The sequence below is a fragment of the Neophocaena asiaeorientalis genome, unplaced genomic scaffold, assembly GCF_003031525.2.
Source record: "Neophocaena asiaeorientalis asiaeorientalis breed wild unplaced genomic scaffold, Neophocaena_asiaeorientalis_V1.1 scaffold417, whole genome shotgun sequence".
NCBI classification, from domain to species: Eukaryota; Metazoa; Chordata; class Mammalia; order Artiodactyla; family Phocoenidae; genus Neophocaena; species Neophocaena asiaeorientalis.
In genome coordinates, this window is record NW_020175387.1 from 1,040,962 (window position 1) to 1,066,456 (window position 25,495).

General features: G+C 36.0%; 1 protein-coding gene across 8 annotated transcripts in view; it reads right to left on the reverse strand.

Moving 5' to 3' along the window:
* STAU2 (staufen double-stranded RNA binding protein 2) overlaps positions 1-25,495 on the reverse strand; it is a 305,778-nt gene that overhangs the window by 172,165 nt on the left and 108,118 nt on the right. For all 8 annotated transcript variants that reach the window (XM_024765757.1, XM_024765756.1, XM_024765753.1 and 5 more), the window contains 5 exons: positions 24,476-24,635; positions 23,071-23,178; positions 20,819-21,031; positions 13,059-13,196; positions 4,455-4,586 (listed from right to left, as the gene is read on the reverse strand). In XM_024765757.1, the coding sequence (XP_024621525.1) occupies positions 4,455-4,586; positions 13,059-13,196; positions 20,819-21,031; positions 23,071-23,178; positions 24,476-24,635 (751 nt within the window). The remainder of the gene's footprint in view (positions 1-4,454; positions 4,587-13,058; positions 13,197-20,818; positions 21,032-23,070; positions 23,179-24,475; positions 24,636-25,495) is intronic.

The window sequence follows — 25,495 nt, forward strand, 5'->3', positions numbered from 1 at the left end:
CATCCACAAACATGAAACGCTTAGGGATAAACATTAAAAATGTACAAGATATTTCCATGAAAAAGTACAAAACACTGCTGGGATCTATTTCCAAAAACCTAAATAAACAGGGAGCTAGATCTTGTTCATGCGCTGGAAGACTCAATATTCTTAAGATATCAATTTATGCAAAACTGATCTATATAGTCAACACAACCCCAAAGAAAAATCCCAACTGGATATTTTTTGGTAGAAATTGACTCTACAGTTTATTATGAAAATGCGAAGACTCTAGATTAGCCAAAAAGATTTTTAAAAAGCAGAACAAAGATGGAGTTCTTTATCTGATTTGAAACCGTAGCAAAAAAGCTACACCCTATATACAGTTGTGATAGCTAAAGAACAGACATACAGATTAATGGAACAGAATAGAGAATCTAGAAACAGACTCATACATATGTGGTCAATTGATTTTCAACAAAGGTGCTAAGGAATTCAATGGAGAAAGCACTCATCTTTTAAACAAATGTGGTGCCTGAACGTACATAAAAAAAGGAGAGAAAGCAGGAAGGGAGGAGAGGGGAGTCCTTCATCTGACAGAGGACTGGCACACAAAATATATAAAGAACTTTTACAACCCAATAATAAGGAAGCAAAACATCCAGTTTTTTAAAAGACAAAAATTTTGAACAAAAACTTCATGGAAGAGATATGAATGGTAAATAAACACATGATAAACTACTCAGCATTATTAATTAGGGAAAATGCAATTAAAATCCAAAGAGATAATGTTATACACCTACTAGCATGATCAAAGCTAAATGACAAGAACAAGAGCAGGAAAAGATGTGGAGTAATTGGAAATCTCAAACACTGCTTGTGGAAATGCAAAATGGTACAGCCTCTCTGGAAAACATCTTCAGTTTCTTGTAAAGTGACACGGTACTTATTATTTAACTGTGTACCTATAGGATATACTAGAGAATATGTACAATCAAGATTTTTACATGAATATTTGTAACCACTTTAGTTATAATAGCCTCGAACTACAAACCACCTAAATGCTGGTGAAGAATAAAATAGTGACAAACAATAAAACAGAACAAATGAATGATAAATGCAACAACGTGCATGAATCTCAGCAATAAGAAGCCAGACACGGGACTTCCCTAGTGGCACAGTGGTTAAGAATTGCCTGCCAATGCAGGGGACAGGGGTTCGATCCCTGGTCCAGGAAGATCCCACATGCCACAGAGCAACTAAGCCTATGGGCCACAACTACTAAGCCTGTGCTCTAGAGCCTGCGAGCCACAACTACTGAAGCCCTCACGCCTAGAGCCCGTGCTCCGCAACAAGAGAAGCCACCACAATGAGAAGTGCGTGCAGCAAAACAAAGAGTAGCAGGGGGCTCGCCGCAACTAGAGAAAGCCCGCACACAGCAATGAAGACCCAATGCAGCCAAAAATAAATAAACTAAATAAATTTATTTAAAAAAAAAAAGAAGCCAGACACTAAAGGCTACATAATGTACAATTCAATTTGTACAACATTTTGGAAAAGGCAAAATTATAGAGACAGAAATCAGACCAGTGCTTGGCAGGGTCTGAGGAAAGGGGAAGACATATACTATAAATGGGCATTAAGGAACTGTTTGGGGTAACAGAAATGTTATAAATCTTAATTGTGATGGTGGTCAGTGCATGTACACACACACACACACACACACAGACACACGTCGAAATTTATTGAACCACAACTCGATAAATCTGAATATTTTTAAAGGGGGTATGTTAGTGCATACACATAGAATATCTCTGTAAGGATATTTATTTCATCTTTATTTATCAAATCCTTACATAAGATTCACTATATTTCAGACACTATTCTACACGATGTACAAATATTAACTCACTGTGGGAGATAACATTTTAGGAAGAGAGACCAAGAGACCAAGGGTCTCAGGGTGAAGTGAGACTAACATTTTTTTTTCACTGTTTACTCTTTTGTGTTATTTAAATTCTTTTAATCACGTACATATCTTGCTTATTTTTTTTTAAAAAGCCAACTTTTAAAAAACTGCTTTTACAGGGTTTTTTTTTAATTGCTTTTGCTACATTCTCCAAAGATCTTCTTATTGACAAATCATCATATTCACTCCTTCTCTTATTCGATCTCTGCAGCACACGACTGCCACCTTCTTTTAAAAATCATTCTCTACTGCCCCTTTTGCAGGTATTCTTTCCTCCACCTTCTTCCTGTACCCCCACGCACATTATCTGCTACTGAGATCTCATCATGTACACCTCAGAATGACTGCTGGTGTCTTTCCCTTTTCCTCTCTACCACCACTGCCTTAGTTCAGATTCTCAGCATCTTTCACCTGAACAATCCTGCTAGCACGGGCCTCCCTGCCTTCAGTCCTGTCCTGCCCAAATCCATTCACTACATTACTTACAGGACTGTCTTTTGAAGAAAGCAAACCAGATCACGTCACTTTCAAGTTCAAATCTCAAATTAATAATTCAAAAGCTTTTACTTCACATAAAAACAGTGGTCTCGGCTATTCCTGACTTTCCAGATTCATCTTCACATATCTAGAATTTTAATTATACTATAATTTTTGCTGTATGATTAAAGCTCCTCACCCCTAACACTTACTGATCAGTTCTTGTGTGCAGGGACAAAATTCCAGTCATCCCGGTATCTTCAATTTTAAGTGTTTGGCATTTAGTGGGGGTGGTGGTTAATTTTATGTGTCAACTTGTCTGGGCTACAGTTCTCAGACATTTGGTCAAATGTTATTCTGGGTGTTTCTGTGAGCGTGTTTTTGGAAGAGATTTACATTTAAATCACTGAACTTTGAGTAAAGCACATGGCTCTCTATAATGTGGGTGGGCCTCGACAGTTGAAGTCCTGCCTAGAAAAAGGCTGACCTTCCCTGGAGCGAGAGGCAGCTCTCTAACCAATCGCCTCTGGACTCTGCAGCTCTTTCCTGAGTCTCCAGCCTGCCAGCCTCCCCAGCAAATTTTGGACTAGCCAAGCTTCCAAAATTGCATGGGCCAATTCCTTAAAAAAATCTCCGTGTGATACACACACGCACACGCACATGCACGCACACACACATACACACACACACACTCACTCACTCTCTCTCTCTCTCTCTCTCTCTCTGTTGGGCTCTGTTCCTCTGGAGAACCCTAACTAATAACACAGTGGGTAAGCAAAAAACGTTTTTCAAATTAATGAAATTAATGCCAGTTTTTTGTTCTATTTTATTTTCACGTAACTTACAAATAAATGTTTATGAGATTTATTTTGACATATTTTTATAAATCACCTATCAATTTTAAGTCAATATAAATGTGTTAAGTTAAAACAACATATACACAATATAGGAACTATAGAAACTTGAACACATGTTAGGTTTCATGTTACAAATACTTTTAAAAGAAGAAAAAGCATTCATTAGCCAGGTTATAAAAACAGAATTGAAATCTCCAGTGATATCACACAGACAAATAATTTTTAATCACTCAAAATAACTTCCTAGGTATTCGTAGTACCTTGAAAAGCATATCTAAATATTTTTTAACAGATGATTTCATTTCTACTCTAAGCTTCAGAAAGGTGTTCCTACGGAAACTGAAAATATCCCTGAAACAGAATCCTTATGTGAGAAAATGGCATGGAAAAAAGCATATTGTTTATGATAGAAATAATTATTATGCCTGTTTTGTGACTGTTCATACAAATAAAATACTTAATAAAAGTAATTTATACATATGTATAGAAAAAATGATAATTTAATACAAAGTGAAATGAAGCCAGTTCCTGCCTAGTTATCTGCCAAGTCCTGAATTCAAGGTTCTCAGCTTCTCTTACAACAGAGGTAGCTGTTAATGATGTCATTACCTGCTGCAGAAAAAATAGGGTACCATGAACACAAGTCTTGGCAGAAAATAAACACCCTCTGAGTTTACCTTTAATTTAAAGTAAACAGAAAAATTAGTTTATAGAGTGTCTGTCCTACATAGCTCCTGCCCTAAAGGTGTAATCAGGATCTTTATTTCTAGTGTTTTCAGCTGTATTCCAGAAATAAAGGCTAACAACCTCTATTCTTAAAAAAGCACGAATTAAAACTGTGTACATAAGGCAAAAATCATCAGTCAGTAAGCTAAAAATTATTACATTGGTATTATATAAGATACGTATAATGATACAATGAACTCTTAGTATTTTCTAATTGTAAGATTATAATATTTTATCTTGAACCCTAAACAGCTGTTATTTTATACCTGGAGAATCTATCTTTAAAGAGATGAAGATAGAGTACCACCTTAGAAAATTTAAAACTTGACATCTACTTTAACACCAGTTAAGACAGTACTGAGAGTCAAGGAACACTGGGACAGAATTTGCTCATCACTTTTGTACCCTGACAGGATAGAACTTGTCCATGTAAATTTAACTCTCACCTTGTCAAGTTGATCTTGAAGACTAGTGGATGCTTTATAACCAAGCTGTAACAGCATTGCTTCTGCAGCATTTTTTTTGGCTATCTTTTTATTAGGTCCTGTTCCAGTAGCAACTTCATTGCCTACCTTGACCTGGTAAGATTAAAGTAAGAAATTAATGATAGCTGCTTTGGTAACAAACCTTAACACCATAAAGCAATGTGTTCTGCTCTCTAGCATTCAAAAATATAAAGTTCAGTCCATAATAAAAATGGCAATTAAGATCCCTTTTATGTAAAATATATATGAATAGATACATGGAGAAAAGTATGGAAACATGGCCCTCAAAATGTCAGTGGGGGTTATCTCAGGATGACAGAATCTTAGAAGATTTTTAGTTCCTTACATATTTCTATATTATTTGATTTTTAAACAATAAACTTGTATTATTGATATAAGCATAAAAATAAAATTCACACTGTAGAGAGTTGATTACGACTACATTTAGTATTCTTTACTTAATAAACTGAAAAGGCTGAAATTCATGCTGCTGCCACTTAAAATAATATAAAATGGGCAGAGGACCTGAATAGACATTCCTCCAAAGAGGACGTGGAGATGGCCAAGAGGCACATGAAAAGATGCTCAATATCGCTAATCATGGGGGAAATGGAAATCAAAACCACAATGAGCTATCACCTCACACCTGTCAGAATGGCTATCATCAAAAAGAACACAAATAACTAATGTTGGCGAGGATGTGGAAAAAAGGGAACCCTACTGCACTGTTGGTGGGAACGTAAATTGGTGCGGCCGCTGTGGAAAACAGTGTGGAGGCTTTCTCAAAAAAACTAAAAACAGAATGGGGGAGAGGGATAAACTGGGAGACTAGGATTGAGATAGACACACTACTATACAAAAAATAGATAACTAATAAGGACCTACTGTATAGCACAGGGAACTCTACTCAAAACTCTGTAATAACCTATATGGGAAAAGAACCTAAAAAAGAGTGAATATATGTATATGTATAACTGATTCACTTTGCTGTACCCTAAAACTAACACAGCATTGTAAATCAACTATACTCCAATAAAAATTATTAAAAAAAAAAAAAGAAGAACTACCATATGTCCCAGCAATTCCACTCCTGGGTATATATCTGAAAAAAACAAAAACACTAATTCAAAAAGATACATGTACCCCAATGTTCATAGTAGCATTGTTTATGACTGCCAAGATATGGAAGCAACCTAAGTGTCCATCAACAGATGAATGGATAAAGAAGATGTGGTATATACACACAATGGGATACTACTCAACCATAAAAAGAATGAAATTCTGCCATTTGCAACAACTTAGATGGACCTGGAGGGTATTATGCTAAGTGAAATAAGCCAGACAGAGAAATACAAATACTGTATGATGTCACTTATATGTGGAATCTAAAAAATACAACTAGTAAATATAACAAAAAAAGAAACAGACTTACAGAAAACAAACTGGGGGGAGAGGGAGGAGGGGAGAGGCAATATAGGGGCAGGAGATTAAGATGTACAAGCTACTATGTATAAAATAAGCTACAAGGACACACTGTACAACACAGGGAATATAACCAATACTTTATAATAACTAAAATTGTGAATTATTGTATTGTACACCCGTAACTTACATAATATTGTACAATAACTATACGTCAATAAAAGTCTTTAATCCAAAAAATACATTTTAAAAATGATATCGTCTACAAAGGTTTACATTAAATAGTTCCTGAAGACAATTAATATATAAAGGTTAGTACAATACTGTGGTTAAGAACAAAGACTTCCAAGTCAGATTTAGTTGAAACCCAACTCTTATTACTTCCTAGCTGCATGAACTGATTCAAATTATTTACCATCTCTAAGCCTCAGTTTTTTCATCAGTAAAAGAGGGATAACACAATGACCTAATAGTGTTGCTTTGAAAATTAAACACAAAAATGTATGTAAACTGCAGTGTATGTTACAGTATGTGAGTATAACTGCTCAATAAATGGTAGCTTTTTATCATTAGAACTATTCCACAGTTACCTTTTGTGAACACTTGATGTACACATGCATATATGTACATCAACATATTTAAATATACATCAGTCATTTTATATCCACGTGTACATTTCCTGAGTTGGGTAATGATTTTTTAGACTTGCATGTACTGAGATAATACAAATATAAAAAGTAAATTAGAAAACAAAAAAAGAAAGAATTACAAGGAGAAATAGAAAATACACAATGAGAGTGGAATTTGTTTTCATACATTGTTCTCAGTAAGTGAGAGAAGCAGACAAGAAGATAATCACAATTTTGGAAATTAAACAATCTAAATAATCTATGGGCAAAGAAGAAATCTCACTGGAAATAAGAAAATATTTTAATAATAAAGGAAATACAATATATCCAAACTTGAAGGATGTAGCTAAAAGAGTGTCTAGAAGAAAATAAGTAAGCCATAAAAGCTTACAGAGGGCTTCCCTGGTGGCACAGTGGTTGAGAGTCCACCTGCCGATGCAGGGGACACGGGTTCGTGCCCCGGTCCGGGAAGATCCCACATGTCGCGGAGCGGCTGGGCCCGTGAGCCATGGCCACTGAGCCTGCGCGTCTGGAGCCTGTGCTCCGCAACGGGAGAGGCCACAACAGTGAGAGGCCCGCGTACCGCAAAAAAAAAAAAAAAGGCTTAGAGAAAGGCAGAAAAGTAATAAGCTAACCATCCATCTCAAGAAGTGATTAACAGCAAAATAAACCCAAAGAAAATAGAAAAATAGAGACGAGCAGAAATTAAGGAAATATAAAACAAAGTACAAGAGAGAAGTTCAAAAAGCTTAAAGTTGGTTCCCTGAAAAGACTAATAAAATGATAAACCAAAGGTAATACTGATCACGAAAAAATAAGATACAAATAAGAATGAAAATGGGAGATTACTATAGCTTCTGTAGCATTACAAAATAATAAAGGATACTGAATATTTCAGCTAACATTTTTTGACTATTTACATAAAATGGAAAAATTCCTAGACAATACAAATTACCAAAACTGGCAGAGAATAAACTCTTAGCTATATAGATCTGTAACTACTAAAGAAATTAAAACCACAATTAAAAACTTTTCCACAAAGAAAACTTCTGAGAGCTTCTCCAGCAAGTTCCACTCAACATTTAAGGAAGAATAATGCTAATCTTACAAAAATTCATCCAAGAATAAAAAAAGAGGAATCAGTCCCCAATTATTCAGTGAGGCATCACTTTGGTTCCAAAATCCAACAAGTATAAGAAAAAAATTTTACAGACCAGTTTCACTCACGAACATAAATGCTAGTTTAAACCATATAATAGTACATTGAACAAAGCAATATTAAAAAGAAGAAAAATTGTGACTAAGTTAGGTTTATTCCAAAAATGCAAGATAAGTCTAACATTCGAAACTCAAACAAAATCAATGGAATCTGCTATATTAATCAGTTGAGGAGACAAATCATATGATCACCCTAATAAATGAAGCAAAAGCATTTGCTAAAACTCAACATTCATTCATGATAAAAACTCTTAGCAACTAGGGAAGGAAGAGAACTCAAACCTCAGCAAAAATTATACTTAATGTTGAAGTTCTGAAATTAGAAACAAGACAAAAATGCCCTCCATTTTTACTAGTATTTAACATTTTACTGCAAACCCTGGACATAGCAATAAGGCAAGCGAAATAAAAGGTTTAAGAATTAGAAGTGTAAGAACAAACTGTCATTACTTACAGAAATAATATTTACAGAGGAAATCCAAGAAAATGTATGGGTAAACTATAAGAATTTGTGAAAGTACAAGTTCTTGTATAAAAGACAGTATACAAAAGCCAACCGCCCTTGTATAGTCCATCAACAATTAAGTAGAAAATGAAAAATATTAAAAGATACAATTTCTATTAAACAAAAATCAAATATCTATGATGTTTAAAATCTTTACACATAAAACAATACACATTATTGAGAAATATTAAGATAAACCTAAAAGAGGTATGCCATTCTCATGCATTGAAGACTCATAATATCAATTTTTTCAAATTGACCTATAAATTCAATAAATTCCCATCAAAATCCCACACATATTTTCACAATATTTGACAGGCTGATTCCAAAATTTACATGGAAATGCAAGGTGCAAAGAACAGCCAAGATCCTTTTGAGGAAGAACAAGGTGGGGGCATTATTCTTCGGGATGGCTAGACTTATTATAAAATTAACATCAGGGAAAAGAGAGATAAACTTGACTGCCTTAAAATGAATGACTTCTATTCCTCAAAAAGTATCATTAAAAAAGGAAGAGTCAAGTCACAGCACAAGAGAAGATATTTGAAATGCCATATAACTGCAAAAGGTTCACATTTCCAGAATATATAGTAGATTCCTATAAATCAATTTTTAAAAAAAAAAAACAGCTGAAAAATGAGCAAGAAAGCTGAACAGGCAATCTATATCTGAAATTTTGAATTGTTTTATCAAATGTCACTGCAATTTGTTTAAAAAAAGTTAGAAAACTTCAATAGCTTCATGTCACTTTAATAAAATTTCACAACCACACCTATACTGGGTACTAGCAATGAATGGCTATGTGATACAACTAAAACTAGTTTTCAGATACAATGTATGATAATTCTACACATATTTTTCTTTTCTGGCTTTTGTGTGTAATCATTACATTTGTTATTTCACTTGTGTCAGAACATATAGATTTCCATCTGGTATCCACACATGTGTACTGTTTGTCATTTATTCTTACACCATTATTGAGATTTTTATCTGTATTACTATTTCCATCACTACTTTTAAGCTTCAGTGAACCAGCTCCTTCTAAGGAATTAGGGATATGCAACACAGTGCTTAAAAAAAAAACTTAACAATTATAAATAATGTCCAAATTATATGACAAAGAACTGCACTTTCTAAACAGAGTATAACTCAAGATGAACTAAATGACATACTTCTTGCAGTATATGACACACTGAAAATGTACTCATTATAGAACCTCTGTAACAGCTATCACAAATCTTATAGTTCAGATCTGTGCAATGTTTTTGAAACATTTCATTGCTTCTTCTCCTGAAACCAGAAACCACTACATTATGACAAATCAGCAAGTAGTCTATGGACCCCATTCAGAAGCACTGATCTAGTGCTGTTCACGGCATATCCTTGGAGCTGGGTGAACACACACACCTCCCACATCTGTTGGCCTGCACCTGACCCGATGTATCAAGGCTCTGTGTGTCCTTGAGTCCCGGGCTAGAGCCAGCCTCTGCTACCTGTTGTTTTTTCCAGGGCTTGGTTTGTTCCCCAGCCTCACCAGACCCTGTGTTGTTGCTGGAATGCATGCTAGCTAAAAGATTAGGCCAGCTACGTCAGAAGCTTCCTCTACTGCTCTGAGGGTCACAAGACTTGCCAAAGTAAATGGCAGCAAAAGATAACTGAGCAGCAAAAGATGTTTCATCTGTTTTCACAAGCTATATACGTCTTGTCATTCTCATTCAAATCTTCTGCTGCTTCATCCCTAAATCTCATTTACCTGCCCAGGCCTGTGGCCCTCTGGCTCCAGGCTCCTGCTCTTGGGCCATGGGGTTCCCATCACAGCATTCACCTTAAATCTATGTCGGCTGGCTTTCCGTCTGACCTACTCTGACACCTCAAGACTTATTTCCAGAACAGGTGCTTCCAGATTCATTTTTCCCATTCACCCACCCCTTGTCTGACACAGTTTTTACAGTTGCATGGCTCAACAGCTTGTGAGTAGTTGGTTACCCCAGAGTTATTTGTTACTATTGAAAAAGACCACTGTGCTAAAGGACTTTGATTCCCTGCCAGCACTCACAGTGGGCTCTCAAAAAAAAAAAAAAAAAATCACTGCATTATAAAAGTCAAGTAAGTATGTAAGTAAACTTCCAAAAGTCATCTTCCTACAAAGCTCACAAATTTTATAACCATTCTAAGACTTTTACATTAAAATGTTAATTTTTCTGCAAAGAAGCTCAATTATTTTGCTACGCAATAAATTTAAGACAGATTTTTTTGTCTTTAAACAAATCATTTAAATTAATCAAGTCATCTGGACTTCCTGGCAGTCCAGTGGTTAAGACTCCACACTTCCATTGCAGGGGGCACGGGTTTGATCCCTGGTCAGGGAACTAAGATCCCACATGCCACACAGCACAAAAAAAAAAAAAAACAAAAAAAAACCCCAAGATACTATTTAAAAAAAATTTTTTTTAATTAATCAAGTCCTCAAAAAACCAACAAATAATTCTAAAACAGCATTTACCAAAAACTTAATTATCTTTCACTGAGTCACAAATGAAATTTCCTTTACATATATTTTTTAAAATCTGGAGATCTTAATCACAGGTAGAAAAATTAACATCATGCAACACATAATAACAGAACGTGCTGATATACAATTTAGTTATCGTTATTTTCTCTTGAAAAATTAAAATATGCCTCCCTCCCCAAAAAAAGAAAAAAACTTTAAGAAATTTTCTCTGGACCTAAATACCCAAAAAATGTCATCAGAGATTTTCCTTTACCTAGTAATCAATACAAGTAACTACATCCATTTTATAACACACATTTGTTTGTGGGGATTTTCTGGTGATAGATAAATATGAGCACATTATCTTTAGAGAGTTCACTTCCACATTCAATTGTAACGAATGTTAACATTGTTTAAGTAGCTTATACAAAAGCCTTTACTTCGATGAAGTTGCTGCAGCGCTGTAACGAATCCACTGGGGCTTTCAGAAGAAGGAAAAAACAATATGAATTCAGTGTGAAAACATTTAGAAGTACAGCCAAATGTTCCTGTTTGACTAGAATGTGTATGAATACCCATAAAATGGAAGCTCGCCTAAGATATTCTAAATTCCTCTTTCAAAAGGAGTACTCAATATACTCCACAGGAGAGGAATTGTTTAATAAAGTCAAAGCCAGCTTTTTATTCCTGACACAGGTCTAAAATGTAGGGGATTTTTTTTTCCCCTCAAGTTTTGGAGTTCAAAGAATATTTTCTATAATTCTTTAAAGTCAAGAATGTAAAAAGAAAAACGGTGCACATGTTTAACAAAGTGAAAATACTGGAACCACACTGTTGCGGGTCCCAGTGACATCCAGACAATAATGTGTTCACAAACCACAGAAGAATTCCCCCTCCCTGGATATCTAAGTTCCCAACCGTGGTTTACCTGTAACTACATCATAAGTTTATATCGCCCACAAAAGCCTAACATACTAGTTCTCAATCAGGCAGGCAGCAAATATACCTCACATGTTTATGAAGGTCCTACTACATACATACCGCCATATTGGGTACTGTGAAATAAAGAAACGTGGGGATTACAAATTAGGAAGGAAGGTAAAATTTAGACATGCATGAAAGTTAATCAACATGAGATACACTATCTGAGTCCAGAACGTTTGCCATGGGTCAGCACTTAATTAACATCTGTTGATTGTAACTGGGTTTTATTACAAATGAGAGCCACAGGTTTGACTGGAAAAAGGTTCTCTGACAAGCCTATTATAACAGAAACAGTTGGGACAATGAGAATTTAAACACAGACTGGGCGTGAGATGATTCTAATGAACCATGCCTAATGTAAGAAAATGTAAGAAAAACTTCCATATGTTTTAGAGATACACACCAAGTACGTAGGCTAAAATGACATGTGGTTAGAAAGTAGCTTTAAAATACTTCAGGAAAAGAAGGAAAGGAGGGTGGGAGGAAGGGAGGAAAGAAAAACTGATGGCCAAAGCCAAGTACAGCAGAAATCATAATTGTTGGCTTTGGATGATGGGCATTTTCCCTAAGATTCCATTATACTCTTCCATTATACTATTTTTTAAAGCATACTATTAAATATATCCACCTTTGGCTATGTTTGAAATTTTCATAACAAAAATGAAAAGTTTCTGTGATACCAGGGCTTGACTTGGCAAATGAAGGTGGACAGGTATAGGATTTAAAACGAAGGAGGGCATTCTAGGCCTTCTCCCTCATTCTCAGTCCCCACCCATCGACCAATACACCAGCAACCATTCTTCAATTTTCTTGGCTTCCCAACGCAGCAGTTAAGTCTCTCAGCAATTCCGAGTTCCTCAGTCCTCACCACAGTTAGGTAGCCGGCTAGCTCCCTTTTCCTAATTTACCTAATAACCCAAAAGTCCGTGCTCTTGGCCCTGTTCCACATACTACGTCCACCCTTCTAAATTTTGTTTCTAATTCCATCTGTCTTTTATTCCCAGTAGTTAATAGACTCCAGCTGCAAATTGCAACACATTAAGTTACAGATAGGCATTCCCAGTGATGAACTCTGTGTGAGCTCACAGCCCCTTAGAAACGCATACTATCTATTCTAACACGTCCTTGACACTTGAATGTTTCAACCAAGTGGGTAGATGGGCCTGGAGGGAATGAACACTTTAAATGTAAACAGTTTTATTACCTTCTACTATTAATTCCTAGTTTTCGTTTCCACCATATCTCTATTCCAGCTTCAGGATTTCTAAATTTTTCCAATAGTTAAAAAAATCTTTTAATATAAAAGTTAGAAATACCTGCATCACAAATTCCCGACGTCGAGGCATTCCTCTTTCTGAAAGCAAAACGTAATCTGGTTCCTTTTCCTTTTTGGCCTGTTGAATTTGAGCCAGGCGGCTAATGGGGTTCATTCCTTGACCATATTCTGGTCCAGCCTAAAAAAATTTAAGAAAAATTTTCAAAACATAAGACCTGCTTTTAAAACTTGTTATTAGATCCTTAAAGAAACCATGGTTCTCATCTCCTCCCCTGCACCCCAAAACTCTGTCTGAAATAAATGAAAATTTATAAAGGAAAATTAGAAAATGGATCTGAAACTAGGCTTCTATAGGATTTAGGGCTCAGAAGTATTATTGATAAGTTGGTCAACTATCCTTTTAAACTCTTTAATACAGTAGGAGTTGCTTCACAACTTCTATTCATCAAAAAACACCAAAAAGAATGTAAGAAGACAAGCCATGAACTGGGAAGAGATATTTGAAACACATGTAAGTTAAAAAAAGATATACCCAGTATCCAAAATATGTTTTTAAAAACTCCTAAAAAGTATTAAGAAAAAGACCATCTAAAATAAAAATGGGGAACTCCCTGGTGGTCCAGTGGTTAGGACTCTGCTTTCACTGCCAAGGGCCTGGGTTCTATCCCTGGTGGGGGAACTAAGATCCCACAAGCCATGAGGTGTGGCCAAAAAAAAAAAAAAGTGTTAAAATAAAAATGGGCAGGACTTCCCTGGTGGTCCAGTGGTAAAAGATCCACCTGCCAATGCAGGGGACGTGCACTCGATCCCTGGCTGGCGAATTAAGATCCCACATGCCATGGGTCAACTAAGCCCGCACGCCACAACTACTGAGCTTGCACGCCTCAACTAGAGAGCTCGTGTGCGGCAAACTCTAGAGCCCACTCGCTCTGGAGCCCATGCGCTCTGGAGCCCACACACCACAACTAGAGCAGCCCAGGCCCACAACTAGAGAGAAGCCCACGTGCCACAACAAAGAGCCCACGCACTGCAATGAAAGATCCTGCATGCCTCAATGAAGATCCCACCTGCCGCGACTAAGAGCCAATGCAGCCAAAAATAAATAAATAAATACTTTTAAAAATAAAAGAAAAATGGGCAAATGAGATGAACAGATACTTAACAGAAGAAAAAAAAAACATAAAAAGATAATCCATCTCATTAAGACTCAGAAAATGCATATTAAAACCACAGTGAGACACTATTTCATACCTATCAATTTAGCAAAAGAAGTCCAACAGCCTCAACTGGTGAAGGTGGGGAGTAACAAAAACTTACACAGTGCTGATCATAATATAAACTGGAAAACAATTTGGCAATGTCTAGTAAAGTCAATAAATAACCCACTCCTCAGTAGCCTCTTCAACTAGAAAACTGTTACCCAAATGTGCTAGCTCATTTGTATGGGAATATCCACAGCTGCATTATTTGAAATAGCAAAAAAAGAAAAACTGGAAATAACCTAAACATTCATCTGTAAAAGAAAAAATAAATTATGGCATGTTCATACAATGGAACAGCATATAAGAGTGAAAATGAATTAAGTGTTGCTACATACATCAAGATGAATGAATTTAAGAAAAACATGTTAAGTGAGAAAAGCAAGCACAGAAGAATATATAAAGTATGATATAATTTATATAAAGCCCATTAAAACTACAAAACACTGGTGAAATTAAATAAGATCTCAGTAAGTGGACAGACACACATGTTAATGGATCAGCAGACTCAATATTCTTAAAATGTTGATTCTCTTCAAACTGATCTATCAATCAAATCTATCAAATCAATCAAAATCAATCTATCAACCCCAATCAAAACCCCGGCATGTGCTTTTGGGTAATAATTAATAAGCCAATACTTAAAATTCATATGGAAATGCAAAGGACAAATAACCAAAACAACCTTGAAAAAAGAACAAAGTTGGAGGAATCAGACTACCTGATTTCAAGATTTATTATAATGCTATAGTAATCAAGATAGTATGTGTGGTACTGGCAGAAAGACAGACAAAGAGATCAATGAAACAGAACAGCATCCAGAAGTACATCCACACATATATGGTCAACGAAGGTGCAAAAGTCATTCAGTGGAGAAAGGGTGGTCTTTTCAACCAATGGTACTGGAACAATCGGATATTCACATGTAGAAAAGAACCAAAACTTCAATCCATACCTCACACAAAAGTTAACTCAAAATGGTTCATAGGCTTAAGTGTAATATCTAAAACTAAAACTTCCAGAAGAAAATATAGGGGAAATTTTTCTGGTTTGGTAACAATTTCTTAGATACAACACCAAAATCACATTCAATAATAATAACGATAATAAATTGAACTTCGTCAAAATTAGTAACTTCTGTTCTTTAAAAAGGACAAGCCACAGGCTTGGAGAAATATTTGCAAACCACATATCTGATGAAAAAAAAACTTGTACTCAGAATGTATAAAGACCTCTCAAAATTCCGTAATAAATTTATATTTTAAATGTATTACTTGCTATTATTTAAATTATTACTTAAAACTTTTTAAGCGAGCAAAGGATCTGAACAACACTTCACCAAGTTTCATGTGCTACTGTATATACAAAAAAACGCTCTATCATTAGTCACTAGAGGAATCTGAACCAAAATGAGATATCAATATGCATGTATTTGAACAACTGAAATTTAACTATACTATGTGTTAGAAAGGATGTGCAGATACTAGAATTCTCACACATGGCTGCTGAGAATACAAAATGGTTCAATCACTTTGAAAAACTATTGGCAGTGTCTTAAAATGTCGTATACCTACTAAATGACCACACCACTCTACCCCTAAGTATTTACTCAAGAGAAAAAAAAGCATATGCCCAGAAGACTTAGACACAAATGTTCACAGCAGCTTTATTTTTAATAGCCCCAAATTAGAAGCATCCCAAATATCCAACGAAGAGTGAATGGATAAACAAATTATGGTATATCCATTCAATACAATACTACTTAGCAACAAAACAGAACCAACAATTAATAGCTGTAACAACATGGATGAATTTCTAAATTATTATACCAAGTGAACGAAGCCAGTCAAAAAAAGAGTGTTGCTTGGGAATTGAAGGTGGGGGGATTCCAAAGGGGAACGAGGAAACTTTGGGGAGCAATGGATAGGTTCATTGTCTTGATTGCCGTCATGGTTTCACAAGTGTATACATATATCAAATCATATCAAATAGCATGCTTTAAATTATGTACAGTTCACTGTATGTCAATTACACCCCAATAAAGCTATCTTAGAAACCAACCAAATACCATTTTCCAGAAAAACAAACATGTAGTAAAACTTTTAAGATTAGGAAACATTAAACACAAAACTAATGATGGCAGGTTACCTAAGGGAGGTGGTATCAGGATGTGACAGAAGAGGGTATACAGATAGCTTCAACCTTACCGAGAAATGTTCCATATTCAAGCTGGGTGGTAGGTCTTACTTGCTCTTACTTAGTATGCTTTTTAACTTACATACACATCCTATATAAACCTTTTAGAAGGCACTCTATTTTTAACTTTATATGAAGTAATGTTTATGAATAAAACTTGATAAAAGCTTTTTTTTTAAGTTTATGTATAGCCTTTTTAGTGGCTTCTAAAAGGTTTAAAAACAAACAAAAAATAAACCTTTGCAAATCAAATATGTTTTTCTGCATGCAAACTAACTTTCTTCATATGTTATTCCTAGAAATGAAGGTTTGCATGTCATATGGTCAGCACTTTATATCCACCTGTGAAATTTTACTCTAAAACAGGTATTAGAGACAAGGGTAATCACTAAGTTACAGTTTATATGTGTTACACTAAACTCACAGAAGAGCCACTATGTAGTCTTAGCTTTTCCTGTAGTTGTTGAGTCTCGACCATAGCTAGCCTGGTGCTGCAGGTTCAGCCTCTAAGTCAGATCCTGCAAGGTCCTTTAAATTATGTTTTGGGGATTTGGGGTTTTACCCAAAGAACAATGAGAAATTACTAAAAGATTTTAAGTAGAGGCATGACATGATCTGATCAGTATTTCTAAAAGACAACACTTTTAGAAAGATCTTTTGATGTCAAAAGTACTTGTAGGAAGAAGGCCAATTAAAAACCTACTGTAGTAGTTCTGGCAAGGCATGACTGTGAGTTGGATCAAAAGGGTGGCAGGGAATGGAAAGAAATGGACCAACTTAGGAAATATTTAAGTGATGCAATCAACAGGGCTTGATGATTGACTCTATACAAGGAGGTGGAGAGATGTTAAAAATGACTCCCAGGATTCTGTTTCAGCAGCTGGATGGGGATGCCAGTCACCAATGGTAAGGAATATGCAGGAGGAGGAAGAGGTTCAGAAGGGAACGCGATGAGTTTTGGACAGAGCTTCAGGGGCCTGTGAACTATTAAGTGAGAGGCCCAACAGGCAGTGTCGAGCACAGAAGAATATTTGGGAATCATCTATATAAGGACTGAATTGAAGCCCTAGAAGTATGAAGAGCAGCCTAGGAGAGAATAAGAGAGGGAAAAGACTGAGAACTTCAATACTGCAATAGTTGGGTAGAGGGGGAGAAAAAAGAAAAGGAAAATTTTAGCTTTTGGTAAAATATTGGTTTCTACTTCTACTTACATACCAAGAAAATGAAAAAAACATATATTGTAATAGAAGTATAGAAGGACTGATGAGAAAAGACAAAATACAGATAATAACCCGTAAGTCTAAGATTGAAATGCCAGTGAAAAGGTAAAGGGAAGCTCTTGGTTCTCGCACTAGAAGATGTCCATGAAGATGGTCACATAAACATGTACTTCCAACGGTATGTTGTCTTTATTCCTGTTTAATTTGCCTATTTTATAAGAATGTCTGTAGGTTCCAAAGATGTTGTTGATACAGATTCCAATGACAAAGAACCAGATGCATAAATCCAATCAGAGAATAATGGAGTTCTGAGAACATTAAGAATGGCTGGTTTCTTCCCTTGGCTGAAATTAACTACTAGCATCCTTGAAAATGAAGTTATTCCTTGGATAGCAAGTCTTAGATTATCATTCTACAAACCAGTAAGGACAGTCTTAGTCAGAAAACTTTATCTCCAACATCAGAAAACCTTCTTTGAGGCCTCATCTTATAGAAGAGAAGCTACATTAAAGAACAGAATCTAAACCCAAAGACACCATCAGGGCAGTATTACATTTTAACAAGGTGACTCTGTAGAGTAAACTAAAATCCAAAAGGAGTTCACAACCAACCAGTTTCAAATGGGCACTGGCATCAGATGTGACTGGACCTGAAACCTGACTCTGCTCTGTGACCTTAGGGAAGTTTCTTAAACACCAAGAACCTCATCTGTAAAATGGGGATAATATCTACAGCACAGAATGATTAAGAGGATCAAATGAGACAATGTGATAATTTCATTATTCTAAATAAAATCAAGGTAAATCATCAACAGCTATTTTCTCTACTTCTATTGCATAATAAGGAATGGTAGACCCTAGATGTAGAAGACATTTAGGGAAGAGACTAAAATGCTAAAAACCAAGACACCATCCAAGCTGATCCAGGTCTGATCATACTCAAAATTCTCTAGATTCCAACTCATTGTATGCATGCTGCTTTCTCAGAATAACCTTACATTTCAGAGAATATCTACAGACTTTAACATAAGACAGATATGGTACAAGAAACTCCAAGTGTGATGCATGTGAGGAAAATCGCAGGGGGCGAACCAAATCTGGGACTGGGGGAGGATCAGAGAAGGCATCCCTGAAGAAGTCAAGTTTAAGCTGAGATCTAAATGGTGGATAGGAAGAAAGTTCTAGAATAACATGCTTATATACTGGAGGTAGCAGCAAATTATTTTTAAAATTCAAAACGTCTCTCCCCCCCTTTGTGGAATAACATTTAAACAATACTCTTGCTTTTAATGGCTATGGTTAAAAGTAACAAGAGTTATATTTATATTCTACTATAAAAAGTGATAGATCTTTTCTAGACTAAAGGCTTATTATTCTTAATTTATTAAGATTAGATTTAGTTTAATAGATTAGGCGGAGGTTAATGTGACCAGTTTTGCACTGCCATTCTGATGCAGAGCACTGTTCTTCCATCATGGAGAAGCTATAGATTTTATTATGTATAAAGATTTAGGAAAACAGACCACGGATACATTCATGCACATATAAAATGTGAACAGAATTAGATACAAAATAACAATAGCTAATATTTATTGAGTACTTATTATCTGTATTGTTAATAAATATTTAATAATAATGACTAATGCATTCTACGTATTATTTCAAGTAACACATAACAATCGTGTGAAGCAAGTTCAATTATTGTTCCTACTTTATAAATAGAGAAGTGAAAGATTAGAAAAGTTAGGTAACTTGCTCAGGTCACAAGGATTCACACTCTAAGGTCATTTTCTGACTGTGATGGCCATTTTCTTAACAACCATATCCTACTCCCTGACCATGTGGTTAGAGCATATAAATGAAAGCCAGTCCTCAAAACCACTATGACTCATGATGAGTGGATCTATTTGGCGTTTATTTTTAGTCTACCTTGCAGCACAATGTAGAATGCTATTTCAGGAAATGCATAATCTACAGCCTCTCAGTGAAGTAATGACAGTATTCAGTAAAAAGAACAAGTATTTATGTAGTTGTTTATACAGGTATTTATGTATTTATGTAAATATGCCTGCATGTATTTTTAAATAAAGCAAAGGTACAAAAATCTAAAACCTACAGAAATATTTCAATTGTACCACTGCAGGATCTAAACAAAAGAAATCCATCAAAGAGAAAATGTACTTCACTCCTGTCACCCTTGATGCTCTGAAGAAGTCTGCTAAATACGCGAGGCTGAGCTAGCCGCTCACGCGCTGGCGGTTCAAGGCTTTCTCTGGGAGCAGAACTCTCGCTCCATTCACGTCACACACGCTGAGTGTCTGCAGGCACCGTTCTGTGCTAAGTGCTAATTCATCTCATTCCTCTGACCTCTGCCTTTTATTTTACTTGTTTTTTGGTTAACGTAAATAAAATCTGATTCAGTAAAAGAAAGAGTTACAACACCTTGAAAAGCTGTGTGCTCTCTTTGACACGGTATTCATGCCTGAAAGAATAGAAACCAAATCGCCCCGCTGACCTCCTAGGGCTGCTATGGGGATTAAATGAGATAAAGCATGTGAAGTGCTGGGACCATGTCTGGCGCACTGAGTGCTTTATATTTACTGGCTGCTTCTGCTGTCATCAGTGTGAGGATTACTCATGTATTATTACTCTGCATCCAACCCCCATGTCCTGAAATCCTAAGCAGTCACCATACAGCAGTGTGGTCTGCAGAAAGAACACTGCATTACAGATCAGTAGTTCAGGCTGCTGCACACAACAGGTGAATACAAGTGAGCAAATTCTTTGAATATGTCTCATAAAACCTTATTTGTAAAATGAGGGGTAACACCTGCCTTACAGAATCATGATGAGAATTTTACCAAAGGTAATCATGAATGGGAAAGTATTTTTTAAACCATAAAAAAGTATAACTATTTAAGGTATTATTATTTCATGAACAAACACAGGTATACAAGTGTCTAAAAGCAAAACAGAATTGTTATTCATTTATAGACACATGTCCAACCCTGATTTTGGGACTGTTTATAACCCACAGGTTTAAGTGCCTGGCCTATGAAAAAACTTTTAGCTACAGATACTATAACGTTTACATAGTAAAACTAGCGTTCACAACCATATACTTACCTTTACTATTGTTTTAGGGCGTTTTTTAAAAAACAGTTTTGGCTTTTCAACCACAGGAAGAGGTGGAAGTTTCTTAAGCTCCTGCAGGACAGTGGTTGCAGCACGTTTCTTGGATAGTTTTTTGCTATTTCCCTCTCCTTCTGCAGAGAACTCTCCCACTGACACCCGAGTAACAAAGCTTTTCATATGTGGTGGTCCACTTTCTTTAATAACCTATTGAATGTAAGTAAAATATTCAGTACAGGCACTTAAGATGTGTTCTTATGGCATGAATCTTTCTTAATGTTCATATCATAATCAAGATTGAAATTTTTAAGAATTATGCCAAAATCATAGATTCCTTCAATAAGGCTATTACGAAGTCATTATACAGGGGCTATTCATTGATGATACTTACAATGCCTAAAGGAACTGAATTTGAGAAAACAGAAATCTAAATAAACACATTCAATTCATGGTCAAAACTGTGTTTTACTAGCTTAAAACAGGCAATTCTAATTATGGTTACCCTGTTTCTTATGGAACAGAAAATTAAGAACATTATACATTAGGTACACAGGCCATCCAGAATGATAATTTGCATATAACTGTGTACATATCTTTCTCCTCTGTAAGAGTAAGTTACTGGAGTGCCAGGAGTTTTATAACCCATAAAGCATCCTGCATGTGGAAGCCTCTCAAAAACAGGTATGAAAAATAATCTAATTTTGATGGAGACCTCAAAGGCTGATTACAAAAAGGAATGTTTACGCTCTGTGACATGACCTTAAATAGATAAGTAGATATGCCATAGAAATATCTAACTTTCTAGAGTAACGGATTATGAATCTGTCTGCTACAAATGTTCCTAAATCCTGAATTAATGTGCTCTTTTTAAACTATACCAGTTTTTGGAGGAAAAATGCCTTCCAAAACCTGAGTGCTTTATAGTCTCCTTCAAAAGTCTGACCTAAAAAAAACAAAAATACCCTATTTAAATAGTTTACCATTGAACATTATATTAAAAATCTGTCTTCTAATATTGGACACCAATTAGGAGAACATACAATATCTCAATAATCCAATATTACTGGGGATAAGGAATTTGTGATAAGCATACTTTCCAAGTAATTTAAGTTTACAAGTTGAAACACCAAAACTGTTTAACCACTTTGATGGACATCTTCCTCAATTAAAATATATACATATATACTTTACTGACTAAATATTTAACTTTTATTGTTCACATTAGATCATCATTATGAACATCAGATATTCTATACTATACTATATTGATGTCTCTAAGGACATCTAAGACTTCTAAAACTGTTCCTCTTCACTGTAGCCTTTAAAAGGCCCCATCTTCCAATGACTTTTGAGTTACATGCAATTACTTTTGATAGGTTTTCCATATTTTCCCTATCATTTCTTGCTGGGACCAACAGGCCCTCAAGTACATTCTCTTCCTGCTTTCCTCATTTTGCTGCCTTTAATCTCTATGGACTGAGAAATCAGATAACCCAACTTGTTAGGACTGTGTCTAAGAAAGCTAACAGATTCCCAGTCGAGGTAAGGAGATCCTGCCAGTGAGAGTAAAATGTGGGAGCTTTCTAGTTGGTGAACATCACATAATTTGAAGGAAGATAGATACCCATCAACTGTTTCATCTTATTTCCTGGGTTTGGCCTATTTTCTAGATATTTGAGTTGCAAAATTAGTGACCTCTTAATAAAGGAGATATTATAACAATTTAAGATTTTTCTCTTTTAAATGTCACACAATTTAAAAAATATTTTGTGACATTTATCTAGCTGTAAACTAAAGAGCTGCTTAATTACTTCTTGGTGACTTATTAGTAAAGGTTAAATTTAAACATATTTTGGCCTCCATAAATTTAAAAGAAATTAGATATTAATATATACATGTCACTAAATATTAACTATACTGAATATTTTCAATGTGATCTTATCAAAAACACCAAGTCTTATAGGTTCCTACAAATTATCTTAAACTCAGCAAATAAATTTTATGATGAAACGTGAAATATCATGTATACAAATGGCTTAATACCGAAAAGGCAAAGAGAATCAGCAGGAATCCATAAGTTCTATTTTCTCAGGGCTTGTATCATTTCATGATAGAGAGTTCAAACGTAAGAAGCACATTAATTCTTTCAGGATACTAAAATTTTATTTGTCAATCTTATTTGTTTGTTTATTTAAAATAATAAGGAGCAAGGAGGGAAAAATGGGAGATCTCTGCTGAACACATACCTCAAAACTGACGGGCATATTTCGCTTCAGAGCAATTTCAAACACTAAGCTGATCTCAGACTTATTTGCATCTTTGTCATCATCCATTTCTTTTCCTGATTCACCATTCTAAATCACAAAAAATAGGATGACATTGAAACTTCACTTTGTAACAAACTTTACATGTATTTAACAATCAAGAGAACCTATCTAAAATACAATAGGAAACAGGAAACCAGAAACTGGATCTTGTGGATTTCTATGTAACCACTGTAGTCGAGGGCTCTGCTGTGAGGCTTCTTGTGATTTGGTTTTAGTTTTTTTCCTCAAAGTAGAAGGATAAATGCTGAGTGTGGAAATCTCTTACTCAACCATTCACTAATTTGAGTTTATCCTATATCCTCAGACCCAGTTCTCTTTAGAGACCTCCATTACACACACACACACACACACACACACACACACACACACACACACACACACACACACACACACACACCCTCCACTGGTATATGATATTTAATCTTCTATGGAGACTAAGTTGCAGAAAGAGTGCAGGATGCAAACCAGGATTTCGGAGCTCTGTGCCAATTTACTTATTCACCTATTTAACACTTCTGGAGGGCCTCACATATACTGAACACAGTATAAGCATTAAAGAGATCAAGAGACAGTATTCCTGCTGTCAAGAAGCTTATGACAGTATTCCTGCTGTCAAGAAGCTTATGAAAACAGATAAGCAAACAGATCAGGGTCATAATGAAAGTGTACAAGGACAAAAATTCTAAGTCTGCCATTAACTAAGATAAATCTCGAACGGGGAAGAACAACAGGCTTGAGGAAAGGGAAACTGTACAGGTTGAACCGCACAGTTTCAAATAACTAAGTGCAGAACTCCCTAAGAAGGTGACTTATTAGACACACCCGGGCTGGAGATACTATTTTGAAGTCAACAGAGAAAGTAGCTGAAGCCATGGGAACGAGTGAAATTACTGAAGATCAGCCTCAATAACCTCTCTGGTAAAATAAAGTAGGACTAGAAAGTTCATAAAGGTCTCCTCCACTTTAAACTCCTTGATTCTAGATTAATTAATACAATGTAATCCATGCTCAATAAACCGTAGCATTCGATGCAAGGTAAATGAATATTATTTCTCATCCTTGCTCACATTCCCAAATCCTCCCTTGCCTGGAAACTCCACAGGGTGAACCAAAGTGCTCAAAGGTAAGGTCATCCCAGCAGGAACACAAGAGTCTAATATAGCACACAGGTTAGCTGAGGAGCAAATCACAGCAGATCGCTACTCTGGTGGTCCTTCCTATCAGCAGAGATTTCCCTTATTTGTAAAAAAGCATTTGTTTGTCTTCTCAGTAATCTCCCTAGGCAACTATAAGAAACAGGCTGCCACATGCAGCAGTGACCCACCTGAGCTGACTTTTCCGGAATAGGTTCATTCTGCAGTGCTTGAAGGGCTTTCATTGCGGCATTGTGTCTAGCAGCTTGTCGAGTCTTTCCTTCCCCAAAAAATTCATTATTTCCTACAGTCAGCTGAACATAAAAGATCTTGGGCATTGGGCAATGATACCTAAAGTAAGAAAATAAAAATATTACTGTTAGCTCAATAAAATCACTCTGTAGGGACTTCCCTGGTAGCTCAGTGGTTAAGAATCCACCTGCCAATGCAGGGGACATGGGTTCAATTCCTGGTCTGGGAAGATCACACATGCTGTGGAGCAACTAAGCCCTGAGCCCGCGCCCTAGGGCCCGCGAGCCCGTGCTCGGCAAGAAGAGAAGCCACCGCGATGAGAAGCCAGCGCACTGCAACGAAGAGTAGCCCCTGCTCAACGCAACTAGAGAAAGCCCATGCACAGCAACAAAGCCCCAAAGCAGCCAAAAAAAAAAAAAAAATCACTCTATAATCATTAGTAAGATTTATTTTCTTTAAAATGACACCAACCATAGAATGCACTATACCCTCTTATTAACCCCAATAAAATTTTTTTTGTTCGTTTATTTACTTATTTGGTTGCTCAGGGTCTTAGTTGCGGCAGGCGGGCTTCTCAGTTGTGGCTGGTAGGCTCCTTAGCTGCGGCATGCATGTGGGATCTAGTTCCCTGACCAGGGATTGAACCCGGGCTCCCTGCACTGGGAGCTCAAGAGTCTTAACCACTGCGCCACCAGGGAAGTCCCCCCAATAAAGTTTTAACCTCATGAATGTATTTATAAAAGATAAAATGTGAGTCAATATATCTATCGATAATAAAGAATGTATGCTGATCTCCACGAAAAACATATTTTAGAAAACAACATTAAACATAAATACTTTAAAAATTATATCACAGAAGACTTCCTGGCAAGAAGTTTTCAGTCGCATTTTGACAGAAGTGACGCAAATGGTCTGGTGCTGAAGGACTGGGACCTGCCACAGAGGTGAGAGACAAGCAA